Source organism: Aythya fuligula, chromosome Z (assembly GCF_009819795.1).
Source record: "Aythya fuligula isolate bAytFul2 chromosome Z, bAytFul2.pri, whole genome shotgun sequence".
Taxonomy (NCBI): Eukaryota; Metazoa; Chordata; class Aves; order Anseriformes; family Anatidae; genus Aythya; species Aythya fuligula.
Genome location: NC_045593.1, coordinates 55,149,891 through 55,174,774, shown reverse-complemented (window position 1 = coordinate 55,174,774; position 24,884 = coordinate 55,149,891). Strand labels below are relative to the sequence as shown.

General features: G+C 43.1%; 1 protein-coding gene across 2 annotated transcripts in view; it reads right to left on the bottom strand.

The window, feature by feature from the left end:
• The window catches only part of TRABD2A (TraB domain containing 2A), a 78,864-nt gene that overhangs the window by 10,950 nt on the left and 43,030 nt on the right, over positions 1 to 24,884 (bottom strand). The window contains exons 3-4 of one of the 2 annotated variants that reach the window (XM_032206000.1): positions 15,797 to 15,943; positions 13,479 to 13,653 (exon numbers count right to left, since the gene is read on the bottom strand). In XM_032206000.1, coding sequence (XP_032061891.1) covers positions 13,479 to 13,653; positions 15,797 to 15,943 — 322 coding nt within the window. The remainder of the gene's footprint in view (positions 1 to 13,478; positions 13,654 to 15,796; positions 15,944 to 24,884) is intronic. The other variant, XM_032206001.1, reaches the window with a different exon arrangement.

Below are 24,884 nucleotides of genomic sequence, written 5' to 3'. Positions count from 1 at the left end.
TAAATAAATAAATAAATAAATAAATGAATGAATAAATAAAGTGCTAAGGCTCTGAACTCTTATTTTCCTAACCCAAGCCCTCGAGGAGGAAGGAGACAAGATGCAAAAATAAGCAATCTAAATGACAATCTCTAGTGTTAAAATAATTTTCCTTGTGCCAGTTTAAGCGCTTAGGATCTCACGCATTTCAAGATCAAGCTGCTCACATCACACCATCAAATTCACTGCCTCCTCTTGATCTTCAGTTACCCTTGCTCAGAGTAATAATTTAGATCAATATTTAGGAAATGAATGTAGCACGTGGGTGAATCCCATTTCAATCCGTCAACATGCTCTAGCGATTTCCTGAAGCAAGGCCTTAATCTTTTTAATTTGATGGAGTGATAAGAATATCTTCTATATCATACTCATGTAGGGACTTCACAGAAAGCCTTCGCAATGCAAGGTTATGCCTGCTTGTTCAAGAAAAATTGAGTGCTAATGTGTGTAAAAGAGAGCAGACCAAACGAAAAGACTCTGTAAAACATGTATGCATGTATATACATACAGGTATGTGACACAAGATTGCTCAGAAGACGTGATCAATCAGGAACGGCTCAGGCTGGGCACATAAAAGGATTACGAGATGTCAGTGTTTTTCCAGCCGAAAGACAGGCCATGCACACTCCATTAGACAGATCTGGCCTGGGGCCCAGGGGACTTACAGGCTCAACCCGAGTTTGGTGTAAAATGAAAACACAACAGATGGCTGAGGGTTTCAGGTACAGGACGACACCAGGATCCTCTCTGATTTGAGGTAGCACTTCCACCCCTTTTCTGGGCCCTGGCATAAAAAGAGCTTGGTGGTGTGTGAGCGATGTGATCACCAAAAGCAACTGGAAGAAACATGAGAGAGATTCACTCTCCAAGGTTTAAGATCAAGCAGCTATGCTGTAAGGGAGAATTAGCCCAAAGCCATGTGATAGGGAGTAGGCCTCTTTCACCTGTTTTCTATTTTAGCCTAGCACACTTGAATGCCCCCCAAAAGAAAAGCCCCAGGCCCTGTCCCATCAGAGAGCCTGCTCTTTTCTTTCTGTACACAGCCCTGCATTATCCTCACACCACTAGGTGAAGAGATGCCTCTGAGAGGTCAATTTAGTCTGGCAGGGGGTGGGGAGCCATGAATCTCTATTCTTCTGTGTTCAAGCTCAAAGAGAGACTAAGAAGCTGTTGTGTGCACCAGCTCAGCCATGCACTCTACTGGAGAGTAAATAAGACCCCAGCCTTTAATCTGCACTGAAAGGAGATGGCATGCAGGGACCGCAACAGGCAACGTGCTCAAACAGCTATGCTGACTGACTATAGTGCGCTTGCAGCCGGGTCCACACACTCCAATGTGCATGGAGTGCTCCTGACCTCTGTGAGAAGCAATACCTGATCTTGCAGAACACAGGCTATGACTGTTGCTGAAGGTTACTAATGAAGCCCACGTCTTCTGGTTGCAGGTTTTACTGCCAGTGCACACGGAGGTGTTTTCATCTAGCTAACTCTGCAAGGTTTATTGGTTTCAGCAGAGACTCCTGAAGTCAAATTTCACTGGTTGTAAGGCTGTAAGTTCTCCAAATCTAGCCAAATGAGCAAGGAAAGACTGTGCAACAGATGTTTTGTTTCTGTTTTTATTTTTCATATAAAGCAAGATTTTAAAACTCAAGAAAGCTGTTCTTGTCTGCATTTCAACCAAATGCATTATTTCAAGCTGATGCACAAACTTCCTTGTCCTTCTTTTAGAGTCATGTAAAAAGGAAACCCCCAAGCCCACGTAATTCTTTGTTTGATGTGTTTTCCTTAGTAGAAACACAGCATTTCCCATATGCCCCACAACTGGACTTGGGAACTAATACCCCAAGACAGTAAATCACTTGAAAAACGTGTGAAGAAACAAAAATGTTTGTTAGGAAACCTGATCTAGATTGCTGCTCTGCAAGAAGTGGTGGGAACAGCTACAGCACATGATTATAACAGTGCAACCACAAACTGGTACAAATTATTCAAGCCACTGGGGACACCCTAAAGCAGGATGTTTATCTCTCTGACTGGACTGTGAGTTTTCAGATGGTCTTATGCTGCCAGAGTCTCTCTGGGTCAATGAAACAAACATTTTCAAGGCTGTTTTAGAGGTGCAGATCTTACAGTTATTTTGGCATAATTTATAATATTTTGGAATAAACTTCCTAGAAATGCCTGTGGGAAGGATCATCTGCTAGCATTCCTACTAGACTGCTTCCCAAAATGATACATATAAATGCATATAATCTGCCCCAGAAGGGTGAACTAGACACCTGTAGGTGGCTGGATTAAAGTTACTGGCCTGTAAAAAAAGGCATGACATGAGGCTGCTGACTAAGCTACATGTGAACAAAAAAAAAAGGAGAAACTTCAGCAGAAATTATCACTTGACTGTGAGTCACAAAGGAGAGCAGCTTGTTCATCTATCTGTGCGCCTCCCATCCAAGTGTTCTTCTCTTACTCTTTAGTAACCTACATGTCCTCCAACAGCAGTTTGTAAACCAATAAATGCATGGTAAAGGGTCCAAAAATATCAGAGCTCCCTCAAACAAAAGCAAAAGAGCAATGTTGATGGCCTGAAGAAGAGGGACATGTATGACCCCAGTCAGTCCCACAGGCTGCTGCTGTGAAGAGTTGGAAGTTCACCATACGGCAGACCTGGCCAAGGACCTCAAGAATGCAGAACCGTTTCACTGAATGGAAGCCAAACCACAAAACAGACACCCCACTCCTACAGGTCCAGACCACTTTACCAGCCAGTTAGGTCCATCAGCCCACGAGATGGAAACTGTGATCCCTATTGACATCAGCACCTTACAAAGTTAACAGGAGTTCCCAGAGGACACAGCTCTTAGGACAACAACTGAGTAGAAAGACACAGAAAGTAGGTTTTCAGTCAAATAGTAGAAGAATGGTGTCCCCACAGGCTAGAACCTTTACAGGGTAACTTTCTTTAACCCACTCCATGGCCTGTTATTCCCTGACAGGAGCTGAACAGGGTGAAACAGAAACAAATCATCAGAAAGAAAAGGTTGGTCCCCAGATCTTTACTGATACTAACCTTTTTGGCACACAAAGGACAGCTCATGCTCTGTGAGTGACAGGCAAAGCCTATTTTTCAAACATATCACCAAATGGCCTGGCTCAGCTTTCATCAGACTAAGTGAGCAAAGAAGGGAAACCCCAGCCATGTCTTACTGACAGAGCTTAGCATGCCATACCTGAGGCAGTCATATCATTGCAGCAAGCAGAGGGAGTCCTCGGCTTTGTATAACCACATTACTGTGAAACTTTGTTCCTAAAAATCCTGTGCAAAGCTGGAAGAGGCTGCCTACATGGGCTGGTAACACCAGCAGTGGCATACATTCCCAGCTGAGCACCCTGATGTAGTGGAAAAGAATGCTGTTATCCACTTAGCAGAGATGGGAAAATTAACCTTGAATGATTTACAGACTGAAAGACATGGTGCCTTGCCAGGACCAAACCAGCAAAATGCACACTGAGGGGGATGTTCAGCTCTTTCATGGTCTAAGAGTTACACTTCCTTGTTTTATCCTTACATAATATAGGAACCTTGTCTGAGCCAGTAAAATACTCTCCCTAGTTGGACAGAGTTTTCCCTAGGACAATTCAAACTGGCCCAGAAGAAGTATGAGAAAAAGAAACCTATCTTTGTGGCTCAGGGGCAAATGTCACCACTTTGCCTCACACATACACATGGGCATACCTTTTAAATACTAGCTGGGATGCAGAACATCAAGTCATTTTAAAACATGCAGTTGTCTCTCTAATGGACAAGCCTAGAAATAACACTTCTTGATCATTCTAGCAGTACTTTCCAAGTCATGAAAAGCTCAGGTACAGGAACAGAAACCAAGATACCAAAATCATGGTACTTTTCAATGTGTAATGCTGCCAGGAAAAGGAAATGAGAAATGAGAAAAATTAAAAATGGGGGTTCAGTCCTAGGGGCGTTTAAGTTGACTGAAAGACTCCTCAGTTCATGTCAGGTGCAGGTATACAAGTATGTTGCATCACAAGACCTCTGCATATGTGTAGATCAAATTCCCCCCAGATGCCATCTTGCTGAGTCTGCACAATTCCAAAAGTGCTTGTCCCTATGGTTATCTATAAGCTGAAATATTACTCCATAAATGTTCACTTGAGGTTTAACTCCACTAAGGCTGGGCCAAGAAGGTTTTGTTTGTTTGTTTTGTTTTGTTTTGCCTTTTTTTTTTTTTTCAAAAAATGCTATTTCTTTCACATTCCTTTTTAAGTATAAAATCTTAGTGGATTATACTTCATTACTCTGAAACCAAAGGGGAAATTCTGGCAGGCAGGAAAACATTCACCTACAGAAAATATTTTCACTAGAAATGGAGAAACTTAAAGAAAGCACCTCAAACCTACATTCATCCAGGAGGAAATAAAAAATAAAACAATAAAACCTTCAATTTCTTTTAAAAAGTGATGTCCTTTGCTAAGTAGTTCATATATATGCAATTACTAGGATTTACTTTCCACATTTGCTTGTAATAGAATCATGTAAACAAGAAACACTTTATGATGTAGGCTTTGCACAACATGGGAAAATTTGCCTAATTGAATAAAAAATAACCTTTAAAGTTACGATTTCATAAGATAACATAAAACCATTTTTTCTTAGTGCAAGACAAGAAGACACCATTCTATGATTCTATGATTAAATATTCTCATCTACCAGACAAAAGTTTTCTGTCAAATCTTTGTCTCTTAAATGTGTGACTTGACTACATTTGGTTCCCTGGATTCCTATTTTCACTTTTGGACAAAGTCAAACCTCCTGATAACGACGAAAACTGAAGCTGGAAAAAAAAAGTTTTCCACTGTTTATAAGGCCAAATTTGTAGCAAAGTTAACATAAGGAAAAAGTTTACAGCCTCATATGGTATGTTTTAGAAAAACCGAGTTAAAAGAAATGGCTTCTGTTCAGGCAGGCTTAGCCACCAAGGCTCCATCTGTACTGACATTTACTGAGAGTTTTCCACTGCTGAAGCCCCAGCTTCATTGGGCAAGGATACACTTACGTAGGTGACTATGCTAGCAGCCAGCATTACATTACACAACGAGGGAAGGAAATACCAGTGCTACATCTGAACTGTGGCTCTCACAGTCAGCTTTGCCACTGGACCTGCTGCTATTCCACACCAGTGATTTCCACCCCCCCCCCCCAAAAAAAAAAAAAAAGGTATTAGGGACTTGAAATTCCACAAGCTTAAAAATGTATTACAAGATGAAAGTCTCCCTGCCGTTGCTGCCTAGTAGAGCTAGCAAAGGGTAAACCCTAGCATAACAAGAAGCTGACAGTCACCAGACTGAAGCAGAAACAACACACAGCTGTTTCACCTGGTTGATTTTGACAGTTCCACTAATAAGCTGGAACAGAGGTTTCTGCCTCTAATGCAGAAATGCAAAGCTTTCCTCATTTCATGTGTCAGAGATGTCAGGACAAGTGCCCTTCATGTGAACCCTGGGGCTTTCGATGTGGGCCCTGCCTTCACACAACACTATCTATTCCCTTTGGGGTTGTTGTTCTAATAAACCCTGTCATTAGCATTCTGCAGACTCAAAGAAGCTACTAAGGAAAACAGTCTCAAAGCTGCTGGCTTGTATCTGGCATTCTCAGATTACAGAGGTACGGGCACACCTTCAGGGACTCAGCTTTTCTTCCCACCCAAAGAGCCTAAAATGATGCTGCATTCCAGAGACAGACGGAGGCAGGCAATCAGCAAGCCCTTTGTGCCTAGGGAGAAGCAAGGTGGCCCCACAGGACTCAATCTGTTTTATCGTTATGTCAGCTACCTGACCCTGCCCCCATTTTTGCCCTCTTCTAGGATCTGCCAAGGTACAGCTTTGCCCAAATTGTTCCTGAACTTCCTCATTACACATTTCAAATCCCTTATGAAAGACATATATATGTTTATATTCCCTGTGCACATCCTCATCTCCAGTTCCAAATGGGCTGAGGTCAGGTTTAAAGCTTCCATGTTGGTCTCTGAATTCCCAATGAATTTCACAGGCCAACCATCTCATTTACCTGGGTACCTTCCATATTCCCATGGCAGCTTTTTTGTTTGGCTTTGTTTTATGGGTATAAACAGTTGTTTAGCTGGACAGAGACATCCTGGGAATAGCACTGTTGATTATTTTTTATAAACTGTTAACAGGTCCTTTCTCTGATCTTTTATTTTTCCGATATCATAAATATAGCTCCTCTTGCATAATTTCCCATGCAAAAATGCCAGAGTGAACAAATTTCAAGAAATAACAGCAAACAGCTTTATATGGAAATGACACCACCTTACACAACATTGAAGGCAGAGACTCAGCACAATTCCAATTCCTCCCATGGCAATTTTTTTTCCAGGATTATTTTGTTTGTTACGAAGTAAGGGGCAAGAGAAAAAGTTACACATACGTCTGTGTGTCCAATGTACTTGGCACCTGAGGATGACACAACCCAAGGACTGCCTCAAAACCTAGACAAATCAGAGGAAGCCATTTGGTAGACTATGATAGACTATGGGGTCACATATTCTCTCTTTTCCTTGTCCAGACGGCTAGGAAGATGGGTTATGTAGCCATCTTCAGCTCAGGGGCAATTACTCTTCTATAATGGTGCAAAAATCCTTAGAGGAGACTGATGGGTGGTCAGGCACTGGAACTGGCTCCCTAAGGAAGTCATCAGTGCCCCAAACATGCTGGTGTTCAGGAAGCAGGGTTTAACTCGTAGGTTCCCCTGTGTAGAGTCAGAAGTTAGACTTGATGATCCTCATGGGTCCCTTCCAACTCCGGATATGCTATGATTCTATTTTAGATTCTATGTTTCTTTTGCATGTTGTTGGATTACTTGTCAACCATCTGAGAGTTAGTTTTAGTTTAGAGAGTATCAGTTGACTCAACTGCTGAGAGTAAGACAACTAAGATCCTGGAGTGTTTTAAGTGAATTAACAACTTGCTGAATTGCTAATTCAGGCATTGGTTAATCAGCCTGCTCATAACAACTCTTTCGGGAGGTCTTGGGATAAAAGAGAAAAAAAAAAAGGAAAATAACAGCTAGTCCCTGGAGGTTTGAATCCATACAAACATGGGTAACACCAAGTAAATACTTTCATTATTTCCTTCAGTAATTAGAAGAAATGGTTGCTGAAGAAGCTTTCATCGTCATCTTTCTTTTCTTAGCATTAATGGTGGTTTGCTGATATCCAGCACACTTTAAAGTGTCAAAATGATGCATTTTTTTCAGGAGCGGTAAAATAACAATAATAATAAAAAAGAGCTCTGAGACAAAAGGGATTTTGACAGTGTTTAAAAGATTAAGAGGGCCGACTTCTGAAGTTCATACATCAGCCAGCATATCTCAGTAAAGTCTTTCATTTCATCAACAGGGATATAAGGTAGCTTAGATCCCTCTATACTGCTTATTCATGAGCTGGCAGTTCTGGAGTTTCTCAGCTGTTCAAAGAAGTAGGAGAGACTAGAGGAATTTAAACGCAGCTCCTAGAGACTCAACTCAGCTCCTAGAGACTCTGGCTTCACCTGAGGCCTTACCTATCAAAAAGTCAGTGTCTCATGCCACTAAGTATGCTTCCACCTGCATAATAATAATAAAAAAAGGATATGTATATATATATTAAAATCAAGGTATTCTTTTATCTTATTCTTTAGCCTCTTCAACAGGAGCCACATTCATCCTGGAATAAAAGTGACCATGTGGAAAGTCCATCTAGAGTTGAGCATGATCAGAAATATCAAGGGAAACAAAGAATGTGTCTATTGGTACTGCAGCAGTAAAATGTAGACTATATAAAACGTGCTGAAAGGGGCAGGAGACCTGGCAACAAAGGACATGGAAAAGGCCAAGGTACTCAGTCCATACCTGCCTTCTTTACTGGTAAAACCAGTCTTCAGGACTCTTAGGGTCCTGTGACCACAGGGAAAGCTCTGTGCAAGGAAGGCTGAGTGTTGAGTAAGGATTACCTGGTTAAGGAACACTCATACAAACCGGACATGCACAAGTCCTCACAGGATGCATACACAGGAACTGAGGAAGCTTTGCAATGTTACTGCAAGGCCAGTCTTGATTGGTTTTAAAAGGCTTCAATAATTGGTGAAGGTCCCTTAGGGCTGGAAGAATGCAAGTGTCACTCTTATCTTCAAGAAGGGCAAGAAGGAGGATCTGGGGAACTACAGACTGGTAAAGCCTTACATCTCTGCCTGGGGAAGGTGATGGAGCACATCATTCTGAAAAACATGTCCAAATGTGTTAAGCACAAACAGCTGATTGGGAGTGGTTAGCACGGATGGTGCAACCTTGGTTCTTGAAGTTCAGCAAACAAAGTCCTGTACCTGGGAAAGAAGAGCTCTAGGCACCAGGATAGGCTGGGAAACAGCTGTCTGAAGGCCATCTTGGCAGAAAAGGACCTGGGGTGTCCTACTGGACATCAAACTGACCTTCAGCCAGCATTGTGCCCTTTGTGGCAAAGGCCCATGGCCTCCGGAGATGCATTAGGAGTAGCAATACAAGCAGCCTGAGGAAGGAGATCCCTCCTTGCTCCATAGCACTAATGAGACACATCCAATTATAGACTCCCAAGTCCAAGAGAGACAGGGAAAAAGCAAGTCCAGAAAGGGGCAACAAATATGATAAATGATAAAAGCATCCCTTGAGGAGAAGCTGAGGACACTTGGGTTGTTTAGTTTGGAGAAAAAGAGGCTGCTAAGAGGCGACTCCATTGTTCTCTACAGCTTCCTGAGGAGGGGAAATGGACAGGGAGCTGCTGGACTCTTCTCCCTGCTAACTAATGACAGAAAATGTGGGAAAGGCACAACGCTGCACCAGGGGAGGTTCAAACTGGACACTAGAGAAAACTTCTTTACTGTGAGGGTTGCCAAATGCTGTAAAAGGCTTCCTAGTGAGGTCGTTGGTGTCCCATGCCTGTCAGTAATTCAAAAGGCATTTGCCTAATGTCCTCAATAATATGCTTTAACTTTTAGCCCTGAAGTGGTCAGGCAGTAGGACTAGATGACATTTGTCCTTTTTCCTAATATCCCACTGAACTATTCTGTTCTGTTCTATCATATTTTATCATACCAGGAGAGGCTGAAAGAGCTGGAACTGTTCAGCCTGGAGAAAAGAAGTCTCATGTGGGTATTATCTATGTATAAAAACATGACAGGAGGTTGTAAAACAGATGGAGCAGGACTTCTCTCGGTGGTGCACATGAAAGGACAAGAGGCAACGAACACAAGTTGACACACAAGAAATTTCAGTTGGGCATAAGAAAAAGCTTCTTTACTATGAGAGTGGTTAAAGACTAGAGAGCCCAGAGAGGCTGTGGAGTCTCTGTCTCTGGGATACTCAGAACCTGATCATACACAGGCAACCTACTCTGGATGACCCTGTTCTGTGCATGGGAGTTGGACCAGATGATCTGCCAGCCTCAGCTATTTTCTGACTCTGCGATGGTTCAGCAAGCAGGCAGCACCCTTGTAACAGACTGGTACAAGTGATAAAAATCCACAGCACAGTAGCACAGTGCAGCCCTCTCTACTTCAATTTGCATCTGCTGGATAAACCAGAAACCTATACTGCTACTGACATGGCTGTCTCTGGATTAAAAAACTCCATCAGTCACTTTGGCTTAGCATTCAGATCTTGAACACTGCACGTACAGTTCTGAGAAATTAACAATGAATACAGAAGGAAGACTGCTTGTAGAAGATTAGAGCTGGCTTTGTCCCCAAGTTCTTCCACAGACAACAGTAAGTAGATCTAACTTGTAACTCTAAGTGCTGCTACATAAAAAGGCCTGTCCATAATTAAGACAAAATCTTTACTGAACCTAGTGGAATGTCACTGGCATTACCATCTCTCTCTTTCCGTAAGTTTTTGTAATTCCCTCCAACAGACTTCCTTTGGGTTGAGACTTTCCATGTTTGCACTTTGGCCAAAAACAAAGCTTTTTGGATAGTTTCAGCAGAATCTTTTTTTTTTTTTTTCCCTCTCTACTTTTGTGCAAGCTTAAATTACTTCTAAACAAAAAACAGTTCCAGAAATGAGATCTGACTGTGAAGCGTTTTCAACAGAATACAGGGTGAATGTGTACGATCTGTTAAAATGTTGTAAAAGCATAAAATACACTGGATCTAACCATCAAATCTATTTCTGAGCAAATTACCACATATAATTCTATGTAAGAAGTCAAAATCTATAGCCATGCAGCTACATTAAGACCTGAAAAGATACATGAGCTTTTTGTGCAAAATGCATTACACATCTCTAAACTATATCAATCCACTTGGGAAGATAAAATAAATAACTAATCTTTTCTGCTTTTCTCCCATTTAAAATACAAATGCAAACAGTATTTTATATAACAAGAGAGTGTATTTGTAATATCTCAGCCATCCACAAACCATGACCTTCTTTGGATATAATTGATGATAAAAGTGTTTTTTTTTTTCAGTGATGTTTGGTTAATGGAGAATATTGAACTTCCCTTTAAAAAAATGTAGCTCTTTTAAAAATAAAAGGCACACTGTGGAAAAATCTGAAAAGAAACAACTAAAAGTCCTTTCTCCCTTCTATCCTGGAACCCTTTGATAACCTACTACCATTTTAATGCAATCTTGTCCTGCAATTTACCAATCACTGCTGCGAGAAAATTTTACACTGGTGGCCAAGAGAGGGAAAGCTACAATGCAATGATGATTTAGTCCCACTCCTATAGGCTTTCTCTTTCCTCTTTTCTGCTACTTTCTGCTGCAGCTCATTATAATGTGCCCTGTACTATCACTTTCTTGGGGCCCTATTCGAGTAATTGAACAAGAGAACAATATTCAAGCGATGCAAAGAATTGTGCCCAAGTTATTAGTTCATCTTCACTACTTGCTGGCATCAAAATAAATCTTGTGCAGAATCACCTGTCATACAGGAATCTGGATAAGCAAAAGGCTCAATTAGCTCTCTGGAAAACAATCAAAGCCTGCACTCAAATTTGCATTGTGCACTAAGAAAACCTCAGAACTGTACAGAAATTGATCTGTTTTCTGCATTATGCACTGTGATGTTACTTATCTAATTTAGGCAATTAATGCAAAACAAATAAAGAAGTCCCCATGCAGACAAACAAGGAGATAATGAGGAATTCTGCTGTTAAAAAAATGGGTTCCTGCTATATATCTTTTGCTCACAAGTATCTCTGCATACTGCTGTTTAATTCCCTGTTGCATAAGGGGCAGGGGGAGGCTGACACTGTATTTTATGCAGAGCTATTTGGAAGAGCAGATGAGAATGGAGGCCAGCCTGGTAGCAAAGCCAGAGTAAAATAAGAGGTAGTTTCAGAGTGGATCTAGTGTCCCCAGAGAAGTGAATGAACCTGTCTGGATTCAAAAGCATGATGGAAAAGGTTGCATGGTGGTTGGAAAGCAAGACATGTGCACATAAGCCACTCATTAAGCGTGTTCACATGGGCCCAGGGCTCTAGGCAGCACTGCAACAGCGAAGTGCTGTGTGAATCTTAACTCTGCTTTACTGAAAGAGGCAACTGGGACAAAGAAGGGGGCAGCTGAGAAAAGGAAAATAATAGAAAGGAGTAAAGCAAGAATGCAGGAAGCCTGGGATGGGTTTTGGGTTGTCATGATGGTAGAGAAGGATTTGGAAGGACACGGGAGAAAAGAGAAAAGGGCAAGAAGCAGTGGGTGCTAACAGCCACACATCTGTCCATCTGTCCTGCTCCTGCAGTGCTTCTGGACTGTGGGAAGTGTACTGTGCATGCTAATTACAGTGAAGGAAGTCTGGGGGATAAGAGTAGGAAGACAAGGAAATTGACTGGAAGGGAGACAAATGATACAAAAGAACCTTGAAGCTAGGTGATTTATCCAGCACAGCTACTGGGATGCAACTGGGATGCAGTGTGTGTGTGCAAGGAGATGGAGAGGCTCTCCTTTCTCCAGCTCTTGGGACAGGACTAACTCAGAGCGACACTGGCATGCATGTCTGCCCATTTGCATCTGAGCCTGGGCTGCTCGTTCCTCTGTTGTGATCCAGTTACTGGAGCCCTGACAACACGGAATGGCTACCTGCAACTGATGCAGCTGGCACTCAGGGCAGATGTATCAGGAACTTCAGACCAGCCAGGACAAGTGTGGTCAGAATCACATCAGCTACTGGAGTACAGCCAAGCTCTTGTCTTAGCTTAGAGACCAAAATCTATACAAACTGTACCTGCTTCACCTTCCTTCCTGACAGGGAGCTGCATGGAGCAGAGTGATATGGCAAGGAGATAGCAAATCTTCATGCTTGCCTGAACAGACGCTATCAGCCACCATTCATTACCTCTCTGCCCTCACACACAGGACCCTTGTTATGTTAAGTCTGTAACCACAGCTCCCTGCTGCAAGTGAGGAGGTTGTCACAGACTTCAAATACTAATGCTTTTACACTGTTTAAGTAAATATTTTCCTTTCCTTGTCTAGATCTTCCATCCTCACTAAAGCAGTGGCCATGGAGAACAGAAAACATCACATGGGTCCTGGCAGTGCTTTCAGTTCTTCCTCTCTCACAAGGCCCACATGGTTCATGGTGGACAGTATGAACTGCTTCTGTGGGAATTAGCACCTGCACTCATTCTCACTTTTTCCCTTCCCTGGAGCTAGAACAAAGCACAGGAGTCAAGGCAAAACAATCTTGTTTACACAAACAATCTTGTTTACACTCTCCACCCACTGAGTTGGATATGCACACTAGATGTGCCTATGGATTCCTGCTGGCTGCTAAGGAGCAGATGAGGTAGTTTTTCCCTTTCTGGGAAAAATACTCTGCTCCAAAATAGGGACAGACAAAATTCCCTTGTAGTTGTGAAAGTGCAGTGGAAGAGACAGTGATCTGCAGCAGAAAGGTGAAAGTGTGCCTTGCATCTCCCCTTACATTTAGAAGGTCTCTTAGATTCACACACTTCGGAATGTTATTCTTTTGGATGTGTTCTTGAAAGGTTTGTTCAAATGCTGATGCAAGCTCTTGTTACCTTTCATTTCAGCTCTGTGCTTCTGCCCTTCTACCCTGGCTGGCAAGAGCATAACCATGTTTGTGTAAGTGTGTATTTCTTTTATGTATGCACTACCATTGGTTCAGTATCTGTGACTATGTGCATATGAAATAGAAGAAACAAGTCTGTAACTAATAAATATTATAATCAATACATATGTTGTGAGCTCTTTGCATACTGCAGAAAGTTTTTCCAGTATGGTGCAATTACCAGACCACAGCTGTGTTCTGTGTCCACCAAGGTGAAAGTACTGATCCTTCTCTAAACTGAGGCAACCACTTGTCCAAAGCTTCTAAGGGATGTGGAAAGAATGTGTTCAGGTTGAAGAACACCTCAGTCACATACCAGCTCCAAATGCAAAGAAGAAGCTCTTGTCTGGGTACTCTTCCAGCAGGTCCTTCACTCTCCTTCCCATTCGCTCATTTCGCTTGTAGATGAGCTCCTGACGGAAGTAGCTGTCTATCTCTTGGGCAGTAATCCGTTCATGGGCTGGCAGTGTAGCATTAATGAAATTTGGGACCTAAGATAAAAAGAAAAAAAAAAGTCCTCAAAAAGGGCCACTTATTTCAGGCAGACATCATGCACAGGCTTTTTGCTCCATCACTGAATGTGGCAATTGCCCTGTCTTTCAACACACATTCAGTAGGACAAAACCCAAAGAAAGCCAAAAATGACTTAACAAACTGCTAATAATGCATAGTGTTCCATTTCTCTCAACACATCATTTCATAAGCCAGCCAGATTATTATTATTTTTAAAGGCGAAGTCAACAAATATTCTCAGTTTGCCACACCATAGATCCCAAATCCTGATTGCTTGGCTGAAGAAAGTAAATATTTGCCCCTGGCCATCTTTAACTACATACTTCTTCCTTAAATTGTCATGGGTATGACATGACTATAATTATAATTACACTCTTCTTGGAGAGTTTGACTAGTATCAAACCCTTGGGGCTGTCTAAGAGTAAGTGCACACTCTGAACTAGTTAACAAAAACATCCCCAAACTTTCTGAAAAAAAGGAGAGCCAAATTTTGTCAAGAAAGAAAGTTTTACCAGGTGTAGTTCTGTCTTCAAGGTATTTTTTCAAATACTGAGTACATCTCCTGGGGCCCCCAAGACTGCTGTGGCTGCATACTACCCCGACCTCTTACAACTGGAGAGAATCATGGGTTTGGAGTCACAGCCACCATGCCTTCTTCCATAAGTAGCTCTGGACATTGCAGCTACAGGGACTGCTAAGAACAGGGTCTGCAAGAGACATTTTCTGGGAAGCAGGGTCACTAAGCCAGGTGCTTTCCCTTGCAAGGATACAGCACCTGGAGAGGCTCTGAAGTGACTCAGACTATCACCGCCTGTTGCAAAAGGGTGTTTAGCTCACAGTGGGTCAAGCACAGGGTCATATACAATTCACAGATAAGTTCTCCTTAAAAATGTAAGCTGTTCAACTTGCAGGCTATTCAGCTTTGCTGTGATGGGGACTGCCCTGCGGAGGAGCTGCTTGTCTAAGTAAAGGGCGCTTGCTCCCTTGGAGAGCATGTCTTGGCAAGAGCTGTTCTTTCCAAGGCCCCCAAGGCAACATCAGCTCTGCAGTCTGCAACACCTCAGCAGAACAGCGGTGCAGCATCTGTATGCCGTTACAGTGCTGGCCTCCTTTGAGAAACCCTTTCAAATCTATGAATGAAACACACTGTGTAAGAGCTAAGCATTATTAACAACCAGGTTGCCAGCACTGGCAGGCTGAAGGGTGTACAGGACAGGAAGGTAACACGCGCACAAAGCTCAGTGCCAGAGAAGCAAGGGTTAGTATGACAGTATTTCCAGATCTGCAGCACTGCGCTGTATGTATCAAAAGGCCATATGAAAACTGTTACTCAGCAGGGAAAGCCCAGGTACCAACACACGCTTGTTCAGCACTGCGAGGCTAGAGTCACATTTTCATTGAAGTGCACAAATTGCCAGGCAGTACCTCACACACAAGAATAAAGAGAGGCCTGATGTCTCAGTCTGAGGTTAGCTATCTAACAGCCCAAACAGGCCAAATTGGTCCCTGCTGGGCATTTTCTTGTGGTTTAAAGATCAGAGCATTGCATTCCACTGTGCTGCTTGGGAAACCGTCTCCATAAACGAAGTCTGTGAGGCCTCTGAGGTTTTCTTTTCCTTGACATTCAGTCTAAATCTATCTTTTTCTTTGTTTCACTCCATTTCTCTTCTTTGAGCCTTGCCCACAGTGCAGAATCATACTGATATGAGAAACTAAAAAGCTTGCAACTTGCCTAGCCTTACACAAGTGTCAAAGTCAAGACAGCATTTCTCTATCACTGTTTGCACAAAAGAGACTGCTTCTACCCTCTGTTGGCACTACATTCGCTCCTACCCAAGTTAGCGCAATTCCACAGGATCCTTAAGAAAATAAAGGATTAACTCGTAGAGCTTTGATGCTAAAGCAAACACGGCATTCGTCCAAAAGGGAAAGCCAGGTGCGCCTTTGCTGCTTGTGTGCAGTAAGAGGGCGGTGAGCTAGCGCAGACTCCTGGAAGAGCAGGCACAGGAAAAAGACAGGTTAGCTGTCTTTGGCCCCTGCCTGAGGAGAGACAAGCGTGAGACAGGGGTTAGAGCTACCGGGACGTGTGTGTAGCACAAGGGCTGCGGTGGCAAGACTCACTTGAGAAGTGTCATGGTTGAAGATGATGGAGCTGAGGTCCCCACAGTTGTAATGCTTGATAAGGTCTTCTGTCGTATAGGGGATCTGGAAACTGCCTGCTCGGAGGCTCTCCTGCTGCAAGAGAGTCTGATTCAAAGCAAAGATCACCTGGGGGAGGGGAGAAGGAGGAAAAGACAGAGTTCCTTGTGAGTTCTTGACTCGCTCCTCGAGGAGGTCACAAACACGCAACCACCCTCAGAGGACTCGCTGAAGCTGCTCCCACTCCGAGTACCCTACTCCACGTTTCACCAACCCAGGCCTCCTCCAGGTCTGCAGCTAATTACTTGCCATGTCCCACAGACCTGAGTATAGGAAATCACCTTGCAACACGCAACTCTGTGTGGCTTTCCCTGTGATGTGATTCATGCAGAAGAGGAGTTTCTTTATTTAAACAGTCTTTTGAAAGACTCTTGCTCCACTAGACAGCAGCCTACCAGTCATCATAGAGCCTAGGCCTGACTGGCTCTGATCCCCACACCTCAAACAAGCTTGTCCACCCCTTCTTCCTCATCCACACAGAAGATTTCACCCTGGGGCTTCCTGCATTGTGCTCCCCTGGCTCCCCCACTTATTTCCAGCACAAATCCTTTCCAGGAGCTGCCTGCAGGCCAAGTGGCTGGCAGGGCCCCAGGCTGCTACCTTCCCCATGGGCAGAGCAGCCCCTGATGCACGCTCCCTCCTCCTCAGCATTCACCTTGGAAAATAAACGCTCCCACTCTCTCTGCCTTAAACTGTGCATACACTAGAACAACCACCAGAGTGGTGGCTGAGCAGATCCTACCCCTAGGAGAGATCAGCAGAGATCCTCTACAGGTTTTCTTGTGTCAGTGTTTCTTGGTAATGGCCTCAGGGTCTGAGCCAAAGATCTGCCACCCCACTGGCTTCTGGCACAGGCATCCCCACAGATGACCTGTTTGAAAGGCACAAGAAAGCAACAAGTTCTCCTATAATCTACTGCCTGATTATTCTTTATTTCTAAAGAAAGTAACCTGAGGGATGTCTGCTGAGGTCTTCAAACGCATTTCAGAATTACTCTTATGAGGGCTTATTTTCCCAGCTCTTGTTTCCAAGATGGCACTGTGCAGGTTGACAAGGTCTCTGTGGAGTTAACTCCTGGACACCAACAAAAGCATTCTGAAACTAGAGGTATTTGTCAATAACATGAAACTCACACACGAGTCTTCATGTACTCAGGTTGTGTGAACCAAGTCTTGGGTTTCCAAGACAGGATGGATATAGGAACAAACAGGCATAATTTGCCCTTCCCCAGGACAACAATCCAGAAAAGTGCACAGAGCTTGAAATCATGCTGTCCCCACTACAATGCCCACCTGGATCCAAACCACTGTGTATGTAACTGAATATGAGAACACAAAATTTATCTTTAGTTCTGGAAGGGTGTTCATGAATAGCAACACTCACTCCCATCTCATGTGTTTAAAAGGGGCAAAAAGTCACAAACTGCACCTGATAAAAAGAATACCCGCAGGTGGACACTCAGGAAAATTATATCAAACTAACCACTCAGGAAAGTTACATCAGACTATCTGAGGAGATTTAACAAAGGATATTTGCTTTATTTGGAAGTAAATTAAACAAAAACAAATTGAAACCACTTTATTTCTGCACAAAAGTTTGCATGGAGGCTGGGGTTTATTGCATTCTGAAGCCATTGTTTTCCATTTGTTTGGCTTCACTTCCCACACAGAGAAGCTCTAATGGATGTTAATGACCAGATGAGATTCACTGAGACAGAAGCCAAATCTGTGCTGAAAATGTGAGGTTTCTACAGCCAGGGCTGCTAAGTTATGCCAGGAAAAGTTCGTATGTACAACCAGTGCAGCCAAAAACACTTCCATGGGTATGGATTCTTTTATAGGTTATTTGGACTACCATAGCAGCACCCACTGGGACAATGTACCACTAAAACAATATGGTTCTTACTAAACTCTGCAGCCTTTAAAACAACAACCAGATTGACCCTGCCCACGGAGCAGCAGTAAGATCTGTGAGGGGTTCCTGAGCTGGTCAGGTAGCTCTGCCTCAATGCAGAGTATGCACATCACAAAGGCTTTGCAATCTCCACAGTTCAATTTTTATCCAAACACAAGCCAGCAGAGGTAGCCATCTTCTGTAGAGAAAACACCAGCCTGCTGGATGAGACATGAAAACAAAGCAAACCTTCCTGTGCTCTCACAGCCTGCACTCCTGCTGTTGCTTTATCTGGGCTGGCTCTCCGTCTGCAGGCTACTTTCTGCTCCACATACACCTTTTCCCTCCAGCCTTGCAGCATGTTTCAGGGGAAACGGATTCAGTCTCTCCCACAAACAGGCTCACACACCTGGCCTGGACTGTAGCAACCAGGCTGACCCACACAGGCATCTTCCCTTCCTCATGACCACACACCAGCAGTAAAAAACTAGCGCAAAATAAACTGCAAACAGCTAAATAAACCTGCCTTAGCGGCACAATCTAAAACTGAAATAACTACCTGCAGTTATGAAGAGTTACTGCACATGTTTACACAGGAATAATAACAACCCACTCCCACTCCTTTCGTATTTTCAGACATACTGCTGGCATGACACAAAGACGTTGTGGCGAGGCAGCTTTGGCAGCTGTCTGGACCATGGTAAGGGTGTCTCTTTCTGGTGTGCAGATGGAAGAGTTGGTACTGAACACACAGAGAAGTCTCAAGATGGTGGCAGCTGAAGGATGTGTCTGCCCAGCTGGAGAAGCACAGTAGACTTTTCATAATGAGGTGGTTCATGTTTCACCTCAAAGAACAAAATGTCCAAGCTCACTACCTGAGATTTGTACACAGTCCTGATCACAATTACCTCTGTACGTAGCAGGCTATCTTGGACTTCTCAGCTCTGTCATCTGGCTTGTGTGGTCCTGTGTGGGTTGTTTTTCCTTGGCATGGAGGAGTACAGAGGGCTGTTCCCTGCAAGTCAGGCTTCCCTGTGAGCAATATATTTCCCCATTTGGCTCTTGTCCAGCACCCTATCACTGTGTGGCACCTGAGAGTGAAACCTCACAAGAACCACCTGAAGCCCACCTGGGGAGGTGACTTTCACCCTGGAGGTGTGTAAGGGACCGGGGTGGTCTCAGCTCCCTTGCTGACAGCAGCAGCAGCAGACAAAGTCCCTCAGCACCATTCTCAACCACATTTCAAGCACTGGGAGCTGGAAAAGTCAAGGAATGACAAATGGCCAGTAATCAAAGTAGCACCAATTGCCTTCCAAGTCTTTCCCAATGAGTTATAGTAACTCATGTCAGCAGGCATTTCAAAGCTGGAAGGTAGGAGATGCTGTTGCCAAAATACTCTCCACATCAGCTGGTCTGAATTGGATGGTGGCATCTGTTGGAGGGGGACCCTGGCGCTCCCACTGAACAACTACACAGGATTACAGCTTGGCATCAGTGTGTGTAGAGCCTGTCAAGGAATGTGATATCTTCTCCTTATTTCTGCATCGCTTGTACCTTCCTGGGGGAAGGGTAAGTCCTGGGTAGAAAGAAAAGGGACGTGTGGGGATAAAGAAGGAGAAGCTGTTAGCAGCACCAGGTGTTGGTTAAAGCTGTGCCCCGGTGTGAAGGTTATCTTTGGTAAACAGTACTGGATAAATGCTGTCAGGATCTCAAAAGAAAGAAGATCCCTGAACCTTCTGTTCTTAAATGATTTAATTTGCTGAGGTGGGTCTCGCTTAGATGTCGATAACTCTTATCTGTCATTATTTCTAAAAGGAAACATTAGACTTGGTACAAAGTGGTACTTAAGGAAGACTGCAGTCATCAAACTTTGGGGATTCAATCCCAGTCTTGTTTACCAGATGTGAAAAGCTGGAAGAGAGTTGACAGAGCATGAGAGGGAGAATCAGGAATCAGATCAGCAGCAGATCTGCAACTGGTGTATTTGCTCGGCACAAATAGCACTTGCCTTCCCAGATCCCCTCTTAGACCTGAAGTGCTTTAATTTGTAATCAGTCCAGGAAGTTAAGAAGAGAACAGAAAAAGAAGGAAGGTTTGAAGAAAAGTTTTCAATTTTGCCCAGAAATCAAACCCAAGAACTTGTACTGATCTGAATTCCTCAAACAAATGTTACACAAACTATGTGTCTACTTTCTGGGTGTCTTTTGCATTTCACTGTGCTTTATTAATTCCAAAATCTTTGCTGTTTTGGAATCCACCGAAATCACTCTACATTTGTCCTCCCTGCAAGACTACTCTTCCTTACTTCACACCTCCCCCGCCCCAGCAACTCTACCCTACCCCGCTCCATTAAGTGTATTCATACTAGCATCAAAGCATCTCCTGAAAAGATGTATTTGGAGAACAAAAGTAACAAGTTTATTATAAAGGGATTTTTTTTCCTCCCACCTCCCATTTCCACTGTGATCTCTCTGTCTTCCCCCAGCCCTTTCCCTTTTTGTACTGTGGAAAAAATCGATTAAGCTCTCTGGTATACATATTGCTGCAAACCTCATTCTCCTCCTGGAGATTTCTTCAGCTGTCAGGAGACACTTGTCCCCTTTGCTAGCATTGTTGGAGTGGCCTGCTAGGCTAAGGGGGTGGAGAAAAGGGGGTTAGAGCCCGGCAGATGCCTTTTTTGTCAAAGACAAAAGACCCCCTGCCATCCTCTCCACTTTTCAGCACTTTCATCCACACTGGATCAAAGTGCTGTTCTGCATATGAAAGGAACCTGGCATTATGCGCCTCAAATTAGCCTATCGCCATCCCGCTAGCCTCCAAGTCTTGCCAACAAAAGCACTCACATCTGTTCCATCATTTGCCTCATCCTCTGTTTTTTTTTCTCTTTCTTTTTTTTTTTTTCTTTTTTCTTTTTTTTTTCCTTTCCCCTCTCTCCTCTCAATTTTTGAGGGCCATTCAGCCCCTTGAATTATAGTCTGGGGGAGCATCTTCCTTGCCCTGCGATCATTCAGCCAGACAATTTGCTTTTAATTGTCTTAAGGAATCACAGTCTGCTTTTGGGCCCTTCCCAGAGACTAACAGCACCCATTATAGCTTCCATTCAGCCTCTTCGGCTAGTTCTTTCCTTCTTCCTCCTCCTTCTCAAAAATGTGTTTCTACCCTTGCTCCTCACCTGGAGGAGACCATCACTTCTCTGGGCCAGTGAACCCTACTGCCCCAAATCAAAGCAAGCCTCAAATCAAAGGCATCATGGCTATGAAAGTCAATAATCCTCCTTTGTCATGGTAATGGTCCAGCAGGCTGAGTGCTGAGAAGAAAGTGGGATTCCTTAGACACAGCTCCTTAGATGTCTGGTGCCCATGCCTCAGTTGCCTTTGAGGCAGAACGATGGGACTGGCCTCAGACTCTGAGACCCTGAACCCACCTGTCGTGAGGAACCTTGCAGACACCAGCCTGCACATGCAGGCAGAAGTCCGATTTTGGCAGGGGCTGAGAATAACAGTGGGAGATTTAATCCACTGCCTGCAACCTTCAGAGACACCTAAGTCACTTTCAGGGCTATTGCACCAGACGAGATGCTCCTGGTCACCCCTGCAATGAGCTTTTGCAAAGAACAGATAAAAAGATGTATCTTCCAAAATCAGGACCATTTTTTTGTGAGAAAACTGGATTCAGGTGTCTAGAACAGAAAAGTGATCAGAGGGCTCACCTGGAGGACAAGAAATGAGCAGTTCAAATCATGAAAACACAAGGACACAGAAACTACTCTAGAGGTTACCTACAAGTTTCAAGGTTCCCATGGTCTTGTTTTTGTGTATGCAGTTTGTTCTCAGAAGACAGTACAAGTTCTGGGAGTACCTCTTCCCTAGCATCACCATCCAAGGCAGTTAGATGACACTTTGTTTGCCTCAAGTCAGACAATGTAGATGGTGGTAGAGATAATGGCGTCAAAGAGTTTGGTCTTTGGTCTGCTAACCATGAATTCACCCTGGCAAATCCTGTTGCCAGAATCTTGCTGTATCTCTTTGGAGAACTGAACAACAAGAGGCTCTGAACAATTTTGATTGTTAATTGGAGTATCTAAATCTCTGATAACAGTATTTTGGACTGTAATATCTGAGATTTACGGCAATACACAAACCAACCATTCTCCAACTAGGAGCTCAGAAATCAAGGGACTTCCAAAGATTTATCAGGCACTGCTGAAGCAGTGAATGAATTTATCCTCCCCCTCCTGATGCAGGAAAATGGTAGATGATGTTGAATTGGGGGAATGCTGTTTACAGTGCTGCTGGAAGAAATGCAACTCTGGACTGTAGCAGATTGCATTAATATACCTTTTGTCTGAGCAATTTACATGGATTTAGAGGCTTTTATGTTTCCACTGACAGTAGGAGAAATAAACGCCCCGTTATGTGCTGAATGTGGAATGAGACCAGCAGTGGAACAGATCATTGCCATTTTGCAGGTCAGCTTGCAGTTCACATGGACACTTCCATGACCTTGCTGGGACTTGCTTCTTTCTTTCTGTAGAGCTAAAAATGTGTCTGTGAGCCCACAGAGTGGCTGCTGCTTCTCCTCCCTGACAGCTCTGCATCCAGGTGCTCATTAGGGTTCCTCCTCATGCTGCGGGAATGCACCAGGCTTTCATGAAGTTCATCCAGTTCATCCCAGAGAATCTTCACTCTGTGCTAGAAATGACCTGATGGTGCATGTTTGCATGTTTCTAGAGAAGCATTAAACTTTTCTTATTATTATTATTGCCATCTTTGTAAAGGATTTTGTAAACATTAGGAAAGATTGTTTTTAAAACCTTCATCAAACACATTTTTAGCACATCGATTGGAACTAGAGACCATGCCTTTGTATAATTTTCACATTTCTACAGTTCCGTGCCACAATTCAAAGCAAAAAATTGATTTTCCATACTTTACACTTAGAACTCCTGCCTGTTTCCTGTCCAGCACTTCTTCAGTTAACAATGCCTAGCCTGTTTTGTGTTAGTATTGCCATGTATCTCCCAAACTCAGGTTAACATCAATCTTGGGAACAATTAGAAAAGTGAAGAAGACTTGCTTGTGATTCAGATTTCTCTCAGGGTGCCTTCACGTTCCTATTCACAGGACACTAGTAACCAGTACACTAGTAGAAAGTGTTTCTTTCATAGTAACCAATGTGCCAATCTTTCCACTTTTTTTTTTTTTTTTTTTTTTTTTTTGTCCTGATCTAAATCATGAGACAGAATTTCCAACCCTAGGTGAAACGAATCTCCCAAAGCAAACAGACAAAATAGCAAATGCTAAGATGATGTTGAATTTGAGACTACATGTTATTCTTATAGGGAAAAAAATCATTAAGATAGTGTAACTAAACTCAACAAAACCCTGACAGACCTAGGATATTTGCAGAAGAGGATACACAGGCCTTCACAAAGGTAAGCTACAGGTCAGGCACTGTTTTTACTTTCATTTCTGCAGAGTCTAATCCATAACTGGCTTCTATTGATGCTACAGTACTAACCATCACAGAAACAACCCTACTTTTAAACAAATTTACAGAAAAGTTCCCTTAGAAGGGAAATAATTTGGATTTCCAAACTGCAGCCATTACTGTAGCTACCACTCTAAGTAGAGTCAGCAGCATTGCTAAAGCCTAACCTATCCACACAGCTTTAAGGGAAGCATTTATTGTAGTTTTTATCACCCTAAAACACAATTAATGTAACTTAATAAACATGATGATTGAGATTTGGCCTCTAGTTTTCTTCCACTCAATCACAGTTGGTTTTTTGGAGTGCTGCAGGATGAAAGAAAAAGGTCTTACAGGTCCCCTCCTGAGTGGATTATTTTATCATTTTTTCTGCCTAGCACAGGTTTAGGACTAAACTTGAGAACCATCTAAAAGCTTGCTAGAAGAGTTGCATGTCTCAGAAATGCAGCATACTGAAGTTTTAAACAGTTATCACTGTTTCTGTATACCTTTTCTAGTGGTAAAAATGGAATAATTCAGAAAATAAACTTTACATCGGGTTGAGTTCTTCTTCCTGTTTCTGTAAAACAGATGTACGTTCCTTGCATAATTCATGTACACATGAGCAAATCAAGACCATAAAGCTAACAGAGTAAATAACCTACCCTTACAATGTGAGGAACAAGCCTAGACAGTTATCATATGCCTTCCAGTAACCATGCAACAAGATACTTTGGATATTCTTGAAGTTCTGCCAGCTGGGGAAAGCATGTTCCATATAAAACACTCAGCATTGATAAAATATTTTTCCACTCAACAGAACAATTACGTCTGGGGACTCTGGCTGCTGTTCCAAACAGAGCTAGGACTTTGAACCAGTGTTTATGGCAGAAGCAACTCGGAGCATCTCTAAGAGAAGCTTCTGGCTTCCAAATGGAGCACAACAGAGCAAGACGACCTTTTCAAGCTACATAGGTGAAATAGACAGTTTATATTAGTGGTAGACTTGCCAAGAAAAACCACAAACAAGAACCACTGAAATGGTCCCTAGCTGTTCTTGGGCAGAGATCTCAGTGCAGAAGCTTTCCAAGAGGAACTGCTGACAAAAAATTCTACACAGTGAAATACAGGCCTAAAACTATGCTCTTCATAGTAATTGTGCACTCAGTCCCATGGAAATATTAGTGTATTCCAAGGTAGATTTGGAATTCAAAAGCCACCAGCTGTGCTGTGCTGCCTCCTTGAGTGGATCTTCTTGGGATGAGGCAGTTGACTCCACTGCCACGCAGCAAGTACTTATATATTGTTGGCTGTCCACATCAGTACGTGACCAGCAGTCCCACTTCAGTCAACACACCAAGCTCACACTGTGAAAAAATCTGAAATGTTCTGATTTTCAGACCCATGAAAACTCACCTGCTGTCAATGCAATCAGGGAACAGCTGGGCGCTCGGCACTTCTGAAAGACACTGCTTAATGTTAAAATAAAAATATAAATTAAAAAAAAAAAAAAGTAAAAAGCATCTGGTTTAGTATTTTTTCTTGTCTTACAGTTTTATTCTTGAAAGGGATTACTATATGCTAGCAACTGTGGTGTGGTTGACACACTGGAGGGAAGGGATGCCATCCAGAGGGATCTTGACAGGCT